We start from the raw sequence: 19686 nt of genomic DNA, 5'->3' as shown, positions 1-19686 counted from the left end.
CTTCATCTGAATTTTCACTATTAATATAATATTTGAATCCTCTTAAATTACTTTTACATTTTTGTATGTAAAATAATAAAATGGGAGGATAATTAATTATCGTAAGTAAATCTCGTCGAAAAATCCAAAATTAATTATCTATTTTTTTGTTTGTATTAGAATATTCATTAGGTTAAAAATTTAATGACTAATTTTTGGAATAAAGGTATAAAGTAGACGATCTTTCTAAGCAAATAAATTTTATTTCCATCTTTCAATAAATATCAAATCCAAAAAAATGGTTAAAAAACACAAATTTTCATCCATCGGTATCAATTTACATCGATAATTATATGCTTATTTTATCGATTACATCAAATGGAAAACATCAAATGGCAATGGAAGTATGGAACTCGATATTTTTTTTCCTTCTTACCAAATTCGGCCCATATCTCAAAAAGGTAGCATTTATGTGATTCTCAATATTTGCATAAGAACCACCCAACCAAAGTGCCTTCAAAAACATTCTCTCGGTTAATAAGGTGGTGTTGCCTGTCTCATTGATTCAATACTTAAACACTCTTATTAATCAACTATATACTACTATTTAATTAAACTAAATTAACAATAAATTGATTTCTGTCCGTAGTGGCCTGGTAGGTCATCTGGTTTGAAGGAAAAACCAAGCATCTCTTTCTGTTTTGGCGTTCATCTTCATTCAAACACGGAAGAATGAAAACTGAGTTTGTCAAAATAAAATTTGAAATATATATTATAAAAAAAACTAATATCTAAGATGAAAAATATGGTATTATTATGGTCTAATAATAACAGATTTGAATAGTTACAATATTACAGATGATAAAACAAAATGCAATCAGGTTCTTAAGACTATAGCTTATGATGATCTTAATAACCATAATTCAGAAAAATTCAAAGATTCCAAATACATGCTTAATTAAAATGCTTAGGCTCACTCGCCACTGAGTTGAACTCTCTTTTTCATGTGAGTCCACCCAAACCGAATCATTGCCCACAAAAGCCATTCGTTCAAGTAAACTTGAAACCAACCCCAAAACCGAAGGAAATAAAAATAAAACAAAATAATATTATTTTAACAACTTAAAATTATCAAACAACTTTAAGATGAGTAACAAAATAGTGGATTGAGAGAAAATATACCTTGCCACACAAAATGTACAGGATCCACCCTTTTATTACTCAATTTAAAATTGTCTAACAAATTATTGCTATTAAAATAATATTACTCAAAAAAGAAAAAAACTAAATCTATTTTGCAGTTTCCAGAACTAACCACCACCACCACCTTTAATCTAAACAATAATTAACAATATCCAACTCAATTACAAACCGGTTCGAATCGCTTACCCCAACCAACCGGATTTCATCCATCGAACCCGGTCTGGCTCCAAACGGCATCACGTACCCGGCTCATGTCCCGGCCCTTCAAGGTTCGCCCGACTCCCTCGAAAACCGAGTTCGCCGCCGCCTTCCGGCTTCGTGCCAAGTACTCGTGCGGCGGAACCATCTCTGACGCGCCGTCGTCAAAATCGTCATCCTCGCCACCGCCGTGCAGCGACTCGGCGGAGTCCACTCGGAGTATCTTGCTCCAATCCGGCACGTTCACCGGCGCCGACTGCGCCACGTGGCGCCCCCTCGGCGAAGCCGCAGCGGTACCGCCGTCGCGAGGGCGGAACTGGTGTACGACTCTTGGCGTCGCCGCAGCATTGCAAGCCGGATCCTCAAACGCCAGCGACAATCCACCGGATTGTCGGTGACCATCGCGGGGAATCCGGCGACGGTACGTGGCGCCACCGCCACCGTTTGACTCCGCAGCGGCAATTGTCTCCCAATCGGCGTAAGCTGCGGTGGCGGCATCGGTATCGTCCGCCGTGGACCAGATGTCCTCTTCCCGGAGCTCCGATGGATCTCCGGCGGATGATTGGGCCTGGGGGTAGGTTTCGAGGAAGCGATCGCTACGGCTGGTGGTTAGCTTGCGACCCTTGGCCATGTCCGGCTTCGGAATTGGGTAGCGCCACGGAGGGGAGTGGCGGTGATTATTTTATTGTGGAGCAGGGAAAGTAGGGAGTATTGGTACAACTACGAACTCATTTGCACTCCTTTCATTTGGATTAGTGCATTAAGCTTGCAGCAGAAAGTGCCACTACCTCTGTATATATAACTTTTTGCAATTTCATTTGCATTTGAGTTTCGGCTTCATTTTCCCTGAATTTCCTTCCTTGTATTTTTTATTTTTTATTTTCTAAAAAATGGAATAGTGAAAATGTGAAATGGTGACGACACAGAAATAAAAATACAAAAATAAACAACTTAGTACATACAAGTAATGAAAATATGTTGACGTAAAACCCGAATAGCACGCTCCGCGGGATTGTGTGGCATCACTCGCCAACTTTTTCTTTTCTGGTGACTTTTGTTTTGCGGGATTTTTAACCATGCCTTGCGTTTATGTTACTGTAGAAATTAATTGATACGATAAAGGAAAGTGCCAAAGTGGTCTGTGGTCAAGTGATTTCCAAATCAAATTTATTGTATGCATGTTTCTTCAACGCTGTTATTATTGTTATCATCTCCTCTGTTTTTTTTCTATACATATTTAAAAAATTAAAGGATAAATTTAAATTCACAACATATAAATATTAGTGTATAATACAAAATTTTAGAATATGATATAAAAATTTGTAAAAATCGTATGTTCAGAATATTAATATCTAATTAATAAAATACGTACAATTAAATATTGTGTAACACATAAATTTTAATATATAATACATAAATTTTTTAAATATTATATTTTTAAATATTCATTCATTCAATTAACAAAATATATTCGTGATAAAAAATTATGTGATGTGAAAAATTTTTAGATTATGTGCAAAAATTTCTATACTATAATAAAATTTTTGTATATTATATTAATAAATTTGTGCTATATGCAAAATTTTTTATATTTATACAAATATTTTTATATTATATCAATAAATTTTTGTACTCTTTAACAATAATATTTGTACGTATAATATCAACGTAATTAATATAAATAAAATTAAAATGAGTCAAACTTGTCTAATTGGTCTCTTTAATCACATTAAATGGGTAGATTTTTTTCCCTGCAAAAAATAATTGTGAAAATGCAAAAATTAACGAGTTTGTTAAGTTGTTTAAATCTTCATTTTTTTATAAATAATTTTTTTAATAATTTAATTTGAAGATCTCAAATTCTAATTAAAATATTTTAAATTCCAACTCAATGAATTTTTTTCAAACTAAATAAAATAAATACTATAATTATAATTATAATTATAAATATGCGTAAGAAAATTTACGTTTATACACTTTATTTTAGATGAGGAATATATTGTTGACGTATAAATATAAATTATTTGACGTGTGTCTATAATTATAATTATAATATTTATTTTATTTATTTAAAAAAATTCCCAATTCAATAGTCTATAAAATACAAAATATTTGGCCAATTGTTATTTTAAATTTAATTCAAAATTTTTAATTAAGAATTATTTATTCAGACAAAAGAAATAGATTGACCTGCTTAACCCAATAAATTTTTCTTAAATATACTAAATTTTGTTTAAGAAGAATGTTCGTATATGTGCACAAATCTACCAGTTTGACATGTCTATTTATATATCCCTTTACATTAATAATGGTCTTTCATTATTATTTTAATATTTTTTTAACTATTCATTTTAATGTATTTCTAGCCCTGCACTTGTGCATTGTACAAGAAGGAAACTTTCCATTTGCACTACATAATTGGCAATTTGATTGGCATGTGAAGAGCCGTTTGCATTATTTGTGTTTTGATGTTTGGCATAATGACTAAAAATTTGGTGTCTAATTGTTAAAAAAATTAAATAATTAATATTTAATTTAAAAATATAAAAATTAACAAATTTAGAATATTTGAAATTTGTTATTGAAGATAAATTTGAAAAAAATTGACATCAAATAATAGATATCATATTAGAGAATTTATATTATATTTTTTTATGTGATTGAAACTTTTTTCATCATCTTTTTTTCTATAATATTTTACGATTAGCTACTCACATATCTTTAGTTAAATGATATATATTACATGACTAATAACATTTTGAAAGCTGGACAGATACTACAACTAGAAAAGAGGAATGCAAGAAGTGGTTCATAAGTTTTTTTGCAATTGTTTGGAACGTCTGGTTAAAAAAGCAAGAGGCTATTTGAAAACAAAGAAAAATGTGCTGAAAAAATCATCAATATGACGCTACTTGACTGCAAGGAGTGGAGGTGTGCCGATTCTTTTAGTTGTTGATGGCAATGTCGGAGATGACATTAGGATTAATTTTTGCTTTAAGATGTTACTAGGGTTGCGTTTGTCTACAAAGACAGGACACTGAGGCAGGGACACTGAGACACAAAATTGTGTTTGGCAGAGGAGACATGGACAGAGACAATTAATGTGTCCAGAGACACTGAATTAGTATATTTTGTGTTCATCCTGACAGGAAGAACACAGAAACACTAATAAGGGACACAACTTATTTTTATTTTTTCTTTCATTATTCTTGTTAATTTTTCATAATTATATCTTTTATTGTTATATTTTTTATCTCAAATTTTTTGAATGAAGAAAAATGAGAATAAATTGAATTTTCATAATTTGTTCTAGTTTATCACCAAACAGAATACAAAAACACAAAATTTTGTGTCTCTGTCCATCAGTGTCTTGTTTTGTCCTATTCTCAGTATCTTGTCTTGTCATGTTCTTAGAAACAAACGCAGCCTAGGTGTCTTTATCAGGAGTTGTTCGATTGTTTTCTTGCTTTTTCGCTCCACGTTCGTGTTGAGTTCTCTTGTTTCAAAAAAAATAACCGCATTTAGTGGCAGACATTTTAAAAAAATATATATAAAAAATATATAAGATATTAAAAGTTTTTTAATGGTAGATTTTTTGGGGTGATTATTTAAAATGGGTGGGAGAAAATGGGCCTGTAAGATGGGAGAAAGTATAGGGAGCTAATGGCCTAAGCGTACAATGTGTACAATAGAGGTTTAGAAAAGTATTAGAGATATGATCATTAGTGTTAATTGTCCTATCAGGTTACGCTTTTGAGATGAGTAGTTTCATGATATGGTATTAGAGTTCTAGATCCGAAAGGTCAAGAGTTTGATCCTTGGTGAACCCCAAAATCATTTTAAATTTTTGGGATGAATGATTTTATGACATGAGATGTTTATTATTCTAGATAGTATGGGTGATGTTTATTTTATTCATGGACCAAAAATTTAACCATGGACTATGTTCATTTGAAAATCGCACCTATGTTCTCTCCGAGCGATGATTGAAATATTTGTAAGGAACTTTAACACTTAAGTTAATATGAGTATTAAGTTATTATAAATAAAATTAAAATATTAGATGATAGATTATCTGAAGTATGATGGTGACATTTATCAAGTAGAGTAATGAGTTAGTCATAAAAGAAGACAATCTTGGAAATGGATCCTCTCCAGTTTTTTCAACACTTGACAAAATACAGTGCAATCTCTCACCTTTGATTTTAATAGTGAGACTAAAAATAAATAAGAGAGAGAATGTGGTGAATGGTTAGATTAAACACTGCTAATTATGACAATTATTTTTTTAAATGCGTGAGAAATTACTACAAAATATATGATTACTCCGATGTATGTAGAATTATTGATGTAGTGCGAAAAACTCTCTGTTTATTTTTCAAGTAAGGTCAGATTATAAGCTGATAAACAAGGACGTTTCTAAGCATATACTTTGGGCAAGTGCTCGCATTATAATTTATTTTTTTTAAATAATACATGATAGTAATATTTATTTGTCTCTATTATATAATATTAAATTTGATTTCACAATAAATTTTTATTTAATTTTTGGTATTTAATAGTCAATTAAAAAATTTTATATTAGATATTTGTCAAAATGATAAATTTTTAAATAGTCAAATTTAAACGAGATTGATATTATTTCTTATTAGAAATCGACTCAAAAAATATTATTTATTTTTTTTAAAATTAGTTTTAATTTTTTCGTAACAACTGCATTAAGTGAAAGAACTTTCTTAATTATAAATATTAATAAGAGTCGGCTTCTAATAATATTGGAAAGTGACTTTTTAAATAATTATTCAGTGATATATATATATATATATATAAATATATATATAAAGAGAGAACACTACAACAAAAGCGGCACTTAGCGGCGGTTGCTGGAGCCATTTAACGGCGGTTTTGAATCGCTGTAAAACATTTTGCGGCAGTTTAATAAAACGCCGGAAGATGGGTGTGGCTAAACGGATAGCGGCAGTTTTAGTTAACCGCTAGAATAACCGCTGCTAAACGTCTATCAATTTTGCGGCGGTTGCAAACCGTCGCTAAATAGCAAATAAACGAAAACCCAAATTTTAGTATTTTCGTTTATAGTTATTAGAATCGGACCGGACCGTCCGATGGTCCAACCGACTCAATCGTTAAACCTGCGCTTCCACCATTAGACCCACAACGTGTGGATTTCAGGGTTCGAACCTCGAACCTCCACCATTAGACCCACAACGTGTGGATTTCAGGGTTCGAACCTCAAACCTGGAAGAAGGAAAAGCTTTAACAATGTCATGTTACCACCAAGGAAAATGTCTCTTCGATGTATATAGCGCTAATAATTATATATATTTTATGAACACATTTGATTGCTACACAGATTTTTGTTGTATACTTTATATATCTTATCATAGTTATTATAGGAACCTTATATATTGGGTAAAATATACAATTAAATCAAATGGAGGACCAAATTACACAATTCTACCAAATTAAAAAACATTACCAGGATCTCCCAAAAGCACATTCTTATGTAATTTGAATCGGTCTCTTTCGAATTAGACAAACCAACACTAATTTGAATTAGTCCTATTCGAATTAGTAGTAATTCTTGTAATTCGAATTTGTCCAATTTGAATTATGCTTGCATGTAGTCTTAGGGTAGTTCGAATCAGGGTGATTCGAATTATGCACGCTAGGACGTCCCGAGTAATTCGAATGGGTTTGCTTCGAATTAATTTACATCTATTTATATATTATCCAAGCATATATAAAGAGTACAATAAAGAGTACATTTAATAATATCCATAATGAATTCAATAAAGAGTATATTCAATCATAAATAAAAAATAATAATTATAAATATTTTTTTATAAATTATTAAAAATAAAATATTTTCGAAAAATATTTATTAAGATTTAGAATTTAGTATTTGATATTTAAAATTAGTGAAATGTTTGCCAAAAATATTATATTTTGTTGGTCAGTTAGCATTATTGAATCTATTAACCACAATAATATGCAGATAATTGATTGATTTTTATATAAAAATATTTTTATTCTATTTAGTATTTAATTTTGATAAAATATTAATTAATTTTAAATTTAGTTATTATGAATTCTTATATCTAAGAATATAAGTTAAGATTGTTATTAAAAAAAATTAAATTTTTTATTTTAATAAATATTCAACAAATCATTAAAATAAAAAATTATAATTTTGGTAAAATTATAATGTTTTGAATTTTTAATGGCTTGTAGAAAATATTTTTAATTATTATTTTTAATATTTTATAGAAAATATTCATAATTATTATTTTTAGAAAATATTTAATTTTTAATTACTCCAGAGTATGATTTTATTTTCTTCTTTTACATCCATGTTTGAATGCAAATTTAAATGCCAATAAAATAAACAAGAAAATCTTATTGGTAAATTTGTTCACATGAGTTAACATATATAGCTTATTTAACTTGTGAATTTTTTTACGTAAAACGAATATAGAAAAAGTATTACGAGTTTAAGTAGCAACGATTTAAACATAGGTAGCTTAAGATATTAGGGTTTGCTTAACTAGATTATACCTAGATGGTTATTACTAAAGAAAATATTCCAATATGTCGCAGTACGCATTTTGCGGCGGTTTAAATAAAACCGCCGCAAAATGTAAAACAATAACTCACCCGACAGTACATATAGCGGCGGTTCGTGAAAAACTGCCGCTAAATGTGATGTTGATTGCAACTTCAACCAATAACCGCGGCTTTATGTGCCGCAAGTTGCCGTTTTGCGATAGTTTTATAAAACCGCCACAAAATTTTTGCCGCTATTTGTCAAAATTGTTGTAGTGAAAATTTCGATTATATTGTCAAAAAAATGATTTAATTTTTTTAAAATATAAAATCTAAAAAAATAAAATTTAAATTATATGTTATTATTTAAATTACTAGTTTAGCATTTTAATTTGTAAATTAGATATTTTAAAAATTAACTGTATTTTACAATAACAAAATATAATCATAACAACAATCATGCTATATATACATAAAAAATAATCATTCGTATAAAATACATATATACTAAAATATAAAATACATATTAAAAATAATTAAAATAATTTATGTATATATACATAAATACATAATAATTAATACTTAATAGATGATTTACTAGCTGATTTTTTTATATAAATATAATATTTTTATTACAAAAATTATTATCATATTATATAAATTTTACAATAAATATTAAAAATTTTCAGGTTTGTCACTAATCATAAGTCATGAGTACATGTTAAATTTTTACTTGATCGTTTTGTATAAGACTTCTTAATTTATTAGATAATGTTAGTCTAGAGAGTCTAAATTTATTTAATAGCCTAATTTTAAATTTTTTAGTATTTTGAATTACGTTAATGAATCTATTTATGAACAGTAGATTCAATAAATCATTATACACTAGTTAGCCGTGGTTTCATCTCCGAGCTGGAGAGCTCCCCGCACTCCACGCCGGTTCCACTCCCAGGTGGCGCCTCTCTTCCACGGTGGCACCAGATCCATCTGGCTCCTCGCGTTCACGGATGCATGTGCTCCTGTGTCAGTAGTCGTCAGCCATCCCTTTCAGCTTCTCTCTCACGCAAAGTTGCTTCCTTTTCACCGAATCACTGAGCCAACCATCCCTTTTCATGGATCTGCTTGAATAGGTAATGATTTCGTTGAACCCTAGCAGCTTTGCTTTCTTCTTCAAATTTCGTTTCGTCTGCGGTACGAAACTTTGTCTACGAGCTGTGTTCTCCTGGAAGTTTGTTCGTCGCCGTTCATCTGGGTTACTGATTTCCCAAATTCCCGTTAAGATTGAAGATCTCAGATCAATCAATCAGGTTCATGGAAACCTATTATACTCTTGGTCCTTTTTCTTTTCCTTGATTCTGTCGATATTTGTGATGAATTTTGTCATCGGTTCGACGATTGAACTAGGTTTTATTGTGTACGGTTCCTGAAATCCCTGATTGTGCAAATTCTGATCATTTTTTGTATCTGTTCTATGGTTAATCGATAATTTCTTTTCTAGGGTTTGTGAAATTCCTAATCTTGCAAATTGTCATCGATTTGGTATCTGTTCGATTTTTAATCCACATGTTATTGTCTAGGGTTCCTGAAATTTGTAATTTGCAAATTCTGTATGTTACTTGTTTTCTTTGTGGGTTCATGTTGTTGGTTATATTTTTTTGGGTGTTGCTGTTACCCTCAATTTGAACTCATTATCAGATCTCCCTTTCGTACGTGTTGAATTGTTTGTTGTATATATTTTGTGTTTTTCATGAATATATTTATGATTTATTACTTTTATTACATTCCACAAGTCGCTTGAGTTTTTTAACTGTTTTCTGTTTTGAGAAACATGTTCTGTTCTCCATGTTTGATGTAATGTTCACATAAAAGTGTGGTTTGGATACATAATAAGGTTGTTCTGTATATTCTTTATCGGGAATCCGAGATTTGGGCATCTGTAACAAGGTCTGAGGTTTGAATCTCATCCCTTTCATGAGTGTTGATGTCATTTTGAGATTTCTTTTTATTTATATCTAAATTTTTTTCCCACTCATCTGTTGTTTTGAATGTATCCTTACCTAACACATTTACCAACTCTGATTGTGATGAGTAGAATCATTGTTTGGGGTAGTTGATTACTGTCTTCCCTATGATCTTATGAGGTGTAGGCGTGTAGCTGCACTGTAGTAGGTATGGTCTCATATCTCAATTTCTGGTGTGTATTGCTTGATTTCTTGAGAGCTTCACTTGTTCTTCCTTTTTTTCTGTTGGTTCAGGTTTATCTCATAGGATTACTTTTGCTTCTATTTATCTTTTGTCTCCAATTTATTGCTACCTAATACATTTACTAACTCTCATTGCCAGTAGTAGAATCATTATTTGGGGTAGTTGGTGACTGCCTTCCCTTTTCTCGAGTGACATGTAGCTTCATTGTAGTAGTTGTGGTGTGAAATGTTAATATTTGGTCCCTATTTTTTAATTTCTCCAAAAGTTTACTTCTTTTTCCTGTTTTTGTGGTGGTTCAGCTTTTGCTGCTATCATTAGTTGTCTATGTGCCATTGGATGGAGATGAGAATGTAGGAATGGCTATCAAGGTATGGACTTTCTATCTAACCTATTTGGTTAGTGGTGATGTCATTGATATGAATTGATTCATAGCTTTTTCCTCATTAAATGAAAGATTTGGTTATTCAATTTTTTGGTCGGTTCATGTTCTTGCTTAGAATTTTTTGTAGTTGCTGTTAAGTTTCAGTTTTAACTCATTATCAGATCTGCATTTGTTATCTGCTGAATTGTTTGTTGCATGTATTTCTGTTTTTTTTTCATGAATATATTTTTAATTCTTTACTTTGTTTATATTCAACAAATCCCTAGACTTTTTATACTATGATCTGTGTTCTGAAACATGTCCCCTTATCTATGTTTGATGTTATATTCGCATGAAAATGTGGTCTGAATACATAATGAGGTTGTGCTCTGTATTATTCATTGGAAATTCAAAATTTTGGAGTCATTATCAGCATATGAGGTTTCAATCTCATCTCTACCATGAATGTTGATGTCATTGACAGATTTGTACTTATCTTTGTGTATAATTTTTTCCCCAGTCATCTGCTGGTTTGAGTTTTTCCTTACGTTACCAATTTATAGCAACTCTGATTGTTATCAGTAGAATCATTTTTTGGGATAGTTGATTACTGCCTTCGTTATGTTCTTATGAGTTCTAGGTGCAGTGTAGTAGGTATTGTGTCATATCTCAATTTCTGGTCGCTATTTCTTGATTTCTTTAAAGTTTCACTTGTTTTTCTTGCTTTTGTGTTGGTTAGGTTTTTGATCCTATGATTAGTTGTCTATATGCTATTCAATGGAGATGACCATGTGAGAATGCCTGTGAAGGTATGGGCTTTCTATCAAACCTATTTGGTGAGTAGTGATATGATTGATATAAATTGATTTCCCCATGAAAATGTGTTTTCCATATTTTATAAGGTTGTGCTATATATTCTTGGAAATTTAAAGTTTTGGAATCGTTATCAAGGTATGAGCTTTTAGTCTCATCCTTTTCGTGGATGTTTATGTGATTGACAGCTTTTATATTAATGTTTGTGTATACTTTTGTCCCCATTTATCTCTTTTCTCCAATTTATTGCTACCCAGGACATTTACTAAATTTCATTGGCAGGGCTAGAATCATTATTTGGGGTAGTTGGTGACTGCCTTCCCTTTTCTCGAATGACATGTAGCTGCATTGTAGTAGTAGTGGTGTGAAATCTTAATTTTTGGTCCCTATTTTTTTTTTCTTGAAAAGTTCACTTCTTTTTCCTGTTTTTCTCTTGGTTCAGCTTTTGGTGCTATCATTAGTTGTCTATATGCTATTGAATGGAGATGATCATGTCAGAATGCGTATGAAAGTATGGGCTTTGTATCAACCCTATTTTCTTACTTGTGATATGATTGTTATGAATTTATTTATAGCTTTTTCCTCATTGAATGAAAGATTTGGTTATTCAACTCAATTTGATTCTCATTTTTTTTAAATTGTTTATGTAAAAATTATTTGCTATTTCACCTCTTGAAAAGAAATGGGGTCTTTCTCCTGAATTTGAGATGTCATTCCCAATGGATTTGGCTTTCGTAGATTAAGATTGTATCATTTTGCTATTTTTCCCCACTCATCTGTTGGTTTGAATGTATCCTGACCTAACCAATATATTCTAACTCACAATTTCTGGTCCCTATTTCTTGATTTCTTCAAAGTTTCATTTGTTTTTCCTGTTTTTGTGTTGGTTCCGGTTTTGGTTCTATGATTAGTTGTCTCTATGCTATTGAATGGAGATGAGAATGTTGGAATGCCTATGAAGGTATGGACCTTCTATCAAACCTATTTGGTGATTACTGATGTGATTGATATGAATTGTTTCATAGCTTTTTCCTCATTGTATCTAATCTATTCATGAGTGGTTAATGTGATTCACAAAAAATGATGTGTAACCTTTTGTTTATTTGTTTTTTTTTTAGGTTCAACTGAATTGGATTAGATTTATCTCTTGGTTGTTTTAATTCTGTTTTATTCTTCAGTTGTTAGATGAAGATACAGCTGCTTGGCCTCAGGTTAACACGTTCGTTGAGAAAAAAATGTCCTTGATTGAGTAAAATGTGTTCATGCTATTATTTGTCTAACTAGCACATGTCTCTAGCCAAAGAAAAAACTATCCAGCCGCTGGTCTTCCCATGAAAGTGTTCTCCACACATAATAAGGTTGTGTTATATATTCTTTATTGGAAATTGGAAATTTGGGTATCATGATGAATGTATCAGCTTTCATTATCATCTATTTCATGAATGTTGATGTGATTGACATGTTTCTATTCATGTTTGTCTATACTTTTGTTCCCATTTATCTGCTGTTTCAGTTGTATCCCTACCTAACACATTTACTAACTCTGATTGCCATCACTAGAATCATTGTTTGGTGTAGTTGCTGACTGCATTTGCTATGTCCTAATGACATGTAGCTGCAGTATAGTAGTTGTGGTGTGATATATCAATTTCTGGTCCCTATCTTTTTATATCTCGAAATTATCAATTATTTTTCTTGCTTTTGTGTTGTTTCAGCTTTTGCTCCTATGATTAGTTGTGTATGTGCCATTGAATGGAGATGAGAATGTGGGAATTTTTATAAAGGTTTGTGCTTTCTATCCCATCTGTTTGGTGAGTTGTGATGTGATTGATATGAAATGAATCATTGCTTCTTACTCATTAAATGAAAAATATGGTGATTCAACTCAATTATCCTCCATTTCCCTCCTGACTTTGAATTAAAAAATGTGACATTGTGTCCTGAATTTTTTCTATAAAAGGAATGTGGGTGAAGCACATTGAATGCACAAACATTTTGCTGTGTTGTATTCCCTCTTAAGTTATATTTAATTATCTCAGAAATTTACTGTTTACATTTTGATCTATTTCATCAACTCATTTTATCTCCTTTCTTTTTATTGCAATGCCTCCTCCATTTGATATGATTTGTAAGATGCATCCTCCAAGAGAGGCTTGGAGGCTGAAAGTTAGGGTTCTAAGGCTTTGGGTTGTACCCTCTTTTGGTAACCATGAGGTTCCTAACTCAATGGAGATGATTCTCCTTGATAAGCATGTTAGCCCCTATTAGCTTCTCTTTTAAATATGGTCTTACTTGTTGTTTTTTTAAGTTTTCAACTTTAGATTATGTGTTTGATTATTCTGATTTTGTTCTCTTGCTCCATTTCTAGTGTGGAAAAATACAAGCTACAGTCAAGAAACCACTGCTTAATAGGTTTAGGGATCATATAGTTGAAGGACAAGTTTATAGAATGGCATATTTTACTGTTGTGTCAAATCATGGTAGTTATAGAGCAACTTCTCATGAATTCAAATTGGTTTTCCTTCACCGAACCACTGTTGTAGCTGTTGATGAAGATGTAATCCCTAAGACTTGTTTCAACATGTTTCCTTTTTCTGAGCTGTTGAACATGACCCAAGATTATGATTTCTTAGTCGGTGTGTATAACTTCTTGCTTTTCTGTTATTGAAGTTTTTTTAACAAATCATTTGAATAGTTAATAGATTGTGTTTATTTGGAATAGATGTCATTGGTCTTTTAACTTCAGTCGGAGAAGAGAAAGAATATGCAAAAGAGGGGAAAATTGTGAAAATGATTGCATTGGAATTAACTTTGAAAGAGTATGTTCATTGAGTTATTTTCTGCTGCTTTCTCTTTATCTTTTAATGATCTCTTTTGCTTATTTTCTGTTTTATTCTTTGTTATCTTTTGAGTTTCAGTCTTACAGTGCGATGTGCATTGTTTGGAGATTATGTTAATCAAGTGAATCATTTTCTTGCTTCTGGCTATGTGGAGCAGCCTGTTGTGGTGATTCAGCTTGCAAAAGTCAAGTTCTTTAGGGGTATTTTTTTTCTGTACATCCCATGGCTGCTAGAGGTATTGTCTCCAATAAAGTTTGCTAGACTCTTTCTTTGTTGTTGTGTAGGTCAAGTAGGTCTTCAAAATGTGATGTATGCTACTCAAATGTTATTTAATCCTGATATTCCTGAAGTCGTTGAGTTCAGGCAGAGGTTATGATGCTTTATTTAGTTGATGTTTATTGTATTCTTTATTTACAAGTTATCTGGAGTAACAAGTACAAGTATTTGCATTGATTTTTTTTAGTATGATTGAGCAAGGTGTTAATGGTACCCATCCGCTGTTTATTGCAAATGAGGGTAAAGTTCTCTCATTGGAAGATGATTTCATGCGTTTAACCAGAAAATGCACTATTGAAGAGCTTCAAGATAACAATCAGGTTGTTTTCTTTTGAGTTAGTTGTGTTTCTGTTTCTTTTATACACAAATAAACCGAAAAAGAAAATCAAACAAGATTTTCCAGATCTGTTTTTTCATTCATGCTGTTATTAACTTTGAAATGCCCATTGGATAGGAGGGTTCTTTTATCATCTTTGGTGCAATTCAAGGTATTGTTGAGGATGGAGGTTGGTGGTATTCTGCTTCTGTGTGTGGAAAGGGTATCTATCCTCAAAATGGTGCATATTACTGTGATTTTTGTTTGAAGCACATAACTAATGTGACTCCAAGGTTAGAAAATTTGTAGAAAATGTTTTCTTATATTATAGATTGGATTGTTTATAAAAATAAGGTTTCCTCATTCTATTTAGCTGAATGATGGTGTACTTTTTTATTTTTTTCTCTATGCAGATTTAAAATTAAAATAACAGTTGAAGATCATACTGGGGAGGGTATTTTCCTTCTGTTTGATCGTGAGGCATCTTATTTGCTTAAGAAGTCATGTGCTGACTTGTTTACTGAGGTTCAAAGAGATGCAAGTGTATGTTTTTAGTTCTCTTTTATGTGTTGTTCAGTTTATGGTTTGGCATATTTATTATTCAAACTCTATATTTCTTATGTATTACTGTCAAAACAGCTTATATGTGGGGATACTTATCCTCCCATATTTCAAGTCCTCATTGGAAAGAAGTTGCTGCTCAAGGTTGATACCAAAGGTGTCCCACATGATACATTTTATGGGACTTTCCGAGTTAGAAGAATTTGTGATGATTCCACTATTATTGCGATGTTTGAACTTCCCGATTATGACGCTGATGACGAGTCTACTCCAAAAAAGGTTAGATATACATACAAATATTTTTAGATCCTGTTAATTCATGCTTAATTTTTTATTTTTTATTTATGTATCTTACTGTGGTGAATTTCTGTTCTGCTCTTATGTATTTTTAAACTCTTATGGCATATGAATAGGAGCATGATTTACACAAATCTGTTCCTTATGAAAAAGGGGATGTTGGTATTAAGAAGGAGTTTTCAGATACTTTTATGAAAAGTGAGAAAGATGCTGGTGAGTGTCCTGGGATTTTGTGTAAATCCCTGATTCTTATAGATTTTTTAGCTGGAAAACAGGCTGTTGTTTCTGGATTGAGTGAGTTTGTTGCCTTAAATGATGGTGAACATGGAAAAGAAGAGAAAACACCCAGCAATAATATTGTTAGTGATGATCTTTGTGCTGAACTCGATATATTGCTTAGCTCAGCGGAAAAAGAAACTCAGGTACTCATGGATAATAATTTTTCTTCTTATTCCTATCCGTGGTGTTCCTAACTGTATTTTGTATTCTTGAGTCACTTTAATGGCTTTTTTTTTTATTTCTTTGTCATAGGAGGTGTTGTCCCATGTTGTTGATGCATCTTCGCAATATGGAGAGAAGCTTATTCATGAGAATCATGTTGTGACCTGCAAGGGTAAGAGGAATTTGAATCCGAAATTTGAAGAGGCTGCTGTTGATGTAGATGGGCGTGGGTTGAAGGTTGCCAAAGTTAATGGAGTTTGATTGAAGGTGTGGAATTGAGCTACTGTGTCTAGGTGTAGGTGTTTTATGTATTGTATATCTATAAGTATTTATGAAGGCTTGTGATTGCAAATAGGTGGACATGTAATGATGCTGGCTAGATGTTATTTTGATTTCACTTTTTTGGATTGTGTCCAACAAATAGGACTGTCAGATATAGGGGTTTTCCTTTTGTGTTGGCTCGGGTAATGTGCCAAGTTGGTCTATTCTCAACTCCTTTTTTTTGTAATAGTGACTCTGCTAGGAATTGGACACATTTTCAATGTTGTACCCTCTTTATGTTACATACTAGGATATGTGGTCATATTTTGGAATACTCCTTATCATAGGGGTGATAGGCATATGTAATTGTCTATATCATTATCAAACAATGTTTTAATGAAATGCAGCAGTTCTTATTTGTATCTCTTTATTGTTGTATAACTTTATCTTTTTATGTTGGTTAGTTATTGCTGTTCATTATAATACTCTATTTCTTTTATTTTATGCGTTATCAGAGATGTGAATGTTTATATGAGTTCTTTGTTGGTGTCTTTGACAACTTTTGCAGCCAACCATTCCTTTCCCTCTCCCCTTCCTTTTTTTTTCCAATTGTTGCTTATAGTAACTTAATAGGAACTTAATGATGTGCATGTGTTTTTGGGACTGAATCAGGCGTACTTCTTGGCTTTTATGTTTTAACCTCTTGTTTTCTTTAGTACGGGTAACACAGATGTCTCATAACTCTATTCGTGCTAGAGAATATAGGCGAAATTCTTTAAAAAGAAAACGAACGCAAAGTCAACGTCGAAATTCTTTAGAGGTGCTTGATTCCTCGATGCCTGCTCTCAATTTGAATGATTATATGGGTAATTTTTATTGTTCTCTTTATGTTTTTGTACTTAATCTTTGTGTTTATAATAATCTATCTGTTTATTTTATATGTTTTCAATGTTTCTATTTCTTCTTATGTTTTAGAAAATTTATTTGAGGTGTCCCAGAATGTTAATCAGAGTTCAAGTTTTATTTTGTCAGGTATAATAATATCTTTAACTATTTGATCCCTGTCTGATTTTTTTCGTTAAATTATATTTTAAGTTTCTTTGATTTATGTCTAATAGCAAATGTTTTTAAGTCATTTATTATTGTTTTTTTATGCTGTTACATCTAAAAGGGTTAGCTTAATTATTAGTAACCTATAAAATTTATAATTAAAGATATGTTTATACTTCTCTACTTTGTCTCTTTTTAAACATAATTACTACGATTATAAAATTCTTTATTTAATTGTTTAGATGAATAGATAGGTTTATTTTATATAGTTCTTTCAAACTTCCACAAGGACTAGAGGTTATTAAATTGTTTAATTAGTGTTTATTTTTGTCTTGAAGAATAATAAAATCTTGAACCGATAGAACCGGATGTACGTCAGTAAAAGATATAAAGTAGTCAAAAATTAAATAAAGTGACTATTAGGTGCATCCTTATATTTTTCGCCTTCAGATTAATTAGGCCTTGAATCAAAAGATAAATATTAATTTGGTCCTTCAAGATAGTGAACCATGAATATATTACGTCTCTCCATTAATTTATTTATCATGTGAAATTTAGTGTCATACTAGGATGTCTTACTAATTTTTCATACGGCAAAATCTTCCAAGACTTATTAACCCAATATTCTAAAAAAAATTCGTGTTGATATCTTTACTAAATTTTAATATGTAAATGTAAATATTAAAATATTTGATACTTATTTTAATAATTCTATAAATTCTAAAGAATTAAGAAAGTTGAGTATAAAACTAAAGTTAAGTAAAATAAAAATAAAATAATTTACTTGTGTATGTATATAATATATAGAATAATCAGGATGTAGATTTATAACTAAACACAATAGTTTCGTGGTGTTCCTTATGCTTGCCTAGCAATAAGACATGGGTTCAATACCCATTGGAAGGATTTTTGAATATTGGATTTGATATTTAAATGCTGTTGAAGGATCCAAGACTTGCATTTGTTGTGAGCACAGTCTGTTCATGAATATTGGACTTTGATATTTAAATGATGTTGAAGGATCCAAGATTTGCATTTGTTGTGAGCACAGCCTGTTCATGTATTGCATCGAACCGGCGCCACTTTTGGTTGGTTTCGTGCGATTTGTGACAAACAGGTCGAAATTTAAAGTCGGACTGGCCGAACTGTCGGTTCGATTTATTCATCGGTTTTCCGAATGAATTGGAAGCTCTGGTCCAGTTCTTGCTGCTATCTTTTTACGTTATAATCAGTAATTTAGATTATTTAATTTTAATGTTCGTAGTTAGTATCAGTGATTAAAATAATAAAACAAAGTGTATTCTAATGTTGTTAAAAGTGAAACTCATTTTGAATGTGCATTTAGTTTTATTTATATTTACTTAGTTCATAAATGAATGTTTTATTTTTATTGATTTTCGTATTTTATTATATTTGTACTGTTCATGTAACACCCTAACTACCAAAGCTCACGCTTCCGGCTGCGCGACTCTGATAGCTCGGACATTACGACGACTCTTATACTATTTATTATTAAAATATGAGCCTGTTTAAATCTTTTTACCACAAATACCGTTCCCAAAAATACTTTCGTTCGATAACGTGTATCCAAAGAAACCATACAACTTACAAAAACTCATAAAGAGTACATCCATATATATACATACATATACAAATAATATTACAGACATTAACCAATACAATTCCTATCCCTCTTACAGAATATATCAAGATAAAGGCGAGGGTACAATAATAATATTCTAAAACAATACAGAGCATCTCAATAACAATTAATTAAACTCTTCATAACTTCTGCGCCCAAATCCTGAAAGGGGAAAAATGTAGGGGGTGAGAACATCATCCTCGAAAGGGTTCTCAGTAGAGGATTTTTGGGAATTACTGTAATAGGATACATGAAGATAAACCGTACCAGTGATTAATAACCATCTTATGCCTCTTTTCAAAAACAACAGTTTACAAATAAAGTAAAGTCAGAAATCTTTTCTGAAAGGGGAACCGTTCAATTTTCAAAACATCAAAAGCCTTTCAAAAAGGTTTATCTATACTGAACCAAAATAACCTTTCATATTCTATTACAAATCCGAAACACAAAACCGAAGTCAACCATCGGTTCATCTTATTCAACCACGGCCCTAGGCCCAAACAATCCAACCACAACCAATCCACCACAGTCCAACAGAAGTCCAGATACAAACACAAGTAGGAAGATGCAAACACAAACAAACAGTTATTGCAAGTAGAACAATTAGCAGTTAATCACATAGGCAAACCAAGTACAATATGCATACCCAAACAATGTCACATAGATGCAAATGATGCAT

At 31.4% G+C, this 19686-nt stretch overlaps 2 protein-coding genes across 4 annotated transcripts; one reads left to right on the top strand and one right to left on the bottom strand.

Moving 5' to 3' along the window:
• Positions 1-293: 293 nt before the first annotated feature.
• LOC130973075 (protein S40-5-like) lies at positions 294-2195 on the bottom strand. 3 transcript variants are annotated; one of them, XM_057897462.1, is made up of 2 exons: positions 1369-2193; positions 294-691 (listed from the first exon to the last, which is right to left on the bottom strand). In XM_057897462.1, the coding sequence occupies exon 1, from the start codon at positions 2009-2011 to the stop codon at positions 1385-1387; it is 627 nt and encodes a 208-aa protein (XP_057753445.1). In that variant the 5' UTR covers positions 2012-2193; the 3' UTR covers positions 294-691; positions 1369-1384. The 3 variants fall into 3 exon arrangements, with proteins under 3 accessions (XP_057753445.1, XP_057753447.1, XP_057753446.1); XM_057897464.1 differs by having other exon boundaries at positions 298-493; positions 1369-2195; XM_057897463.1 differs by lacking the exon at positions 294-691 and adding an exon at positions 702-718 and having other exon boundaries at positions 1369-2195.
• An 11949-nt stretch (positions 2196-14144) lies between these two features.
• On the top strand, positions 14145-16315 carry LOC130974471 (uncharacterized). The gene is made up of 10 exons (XM_057899350.1): positions 14145-14155; positions 14242-14363; positions 14448-14532; positions 14627-14759; positions 14894-15048; positions 15169-15298; positions 15395-15595; positions 15730-15826; positions 15869-16035; positions 16145-16315. Exons 1-10 carry the CDS (start codon positions 14145-14147, stop codon positions 16313-16315), a joined length of 1272 nt encoding a protein of 423 aa, XP_057755333.1.
• The last annotated feature ends 3371 nt before the right edge of the window (positions 16316-19686 follow it).

Source organism: Arachis stenosperma, chromosome 4 (genome assembly GCF_014773155.1).
Source record: "Arachis stenosperma cultivar V10309 chromosome 4, arast.V10309.gnm1.PFL2, whole genome shotgun sequence".
In the NCBI taxonomy this organism is placed as follows: Eukaryota; Viridiplantae; Streptophyta; class Magnoliopsida; order Fabales; family Fabaceae; genus Arachis; species Arachis stenosperma.
Note: the sequence above shows the minus strand (reverse complement) of the source record. Positions and strands in the feature narration are given on the sequence as shown.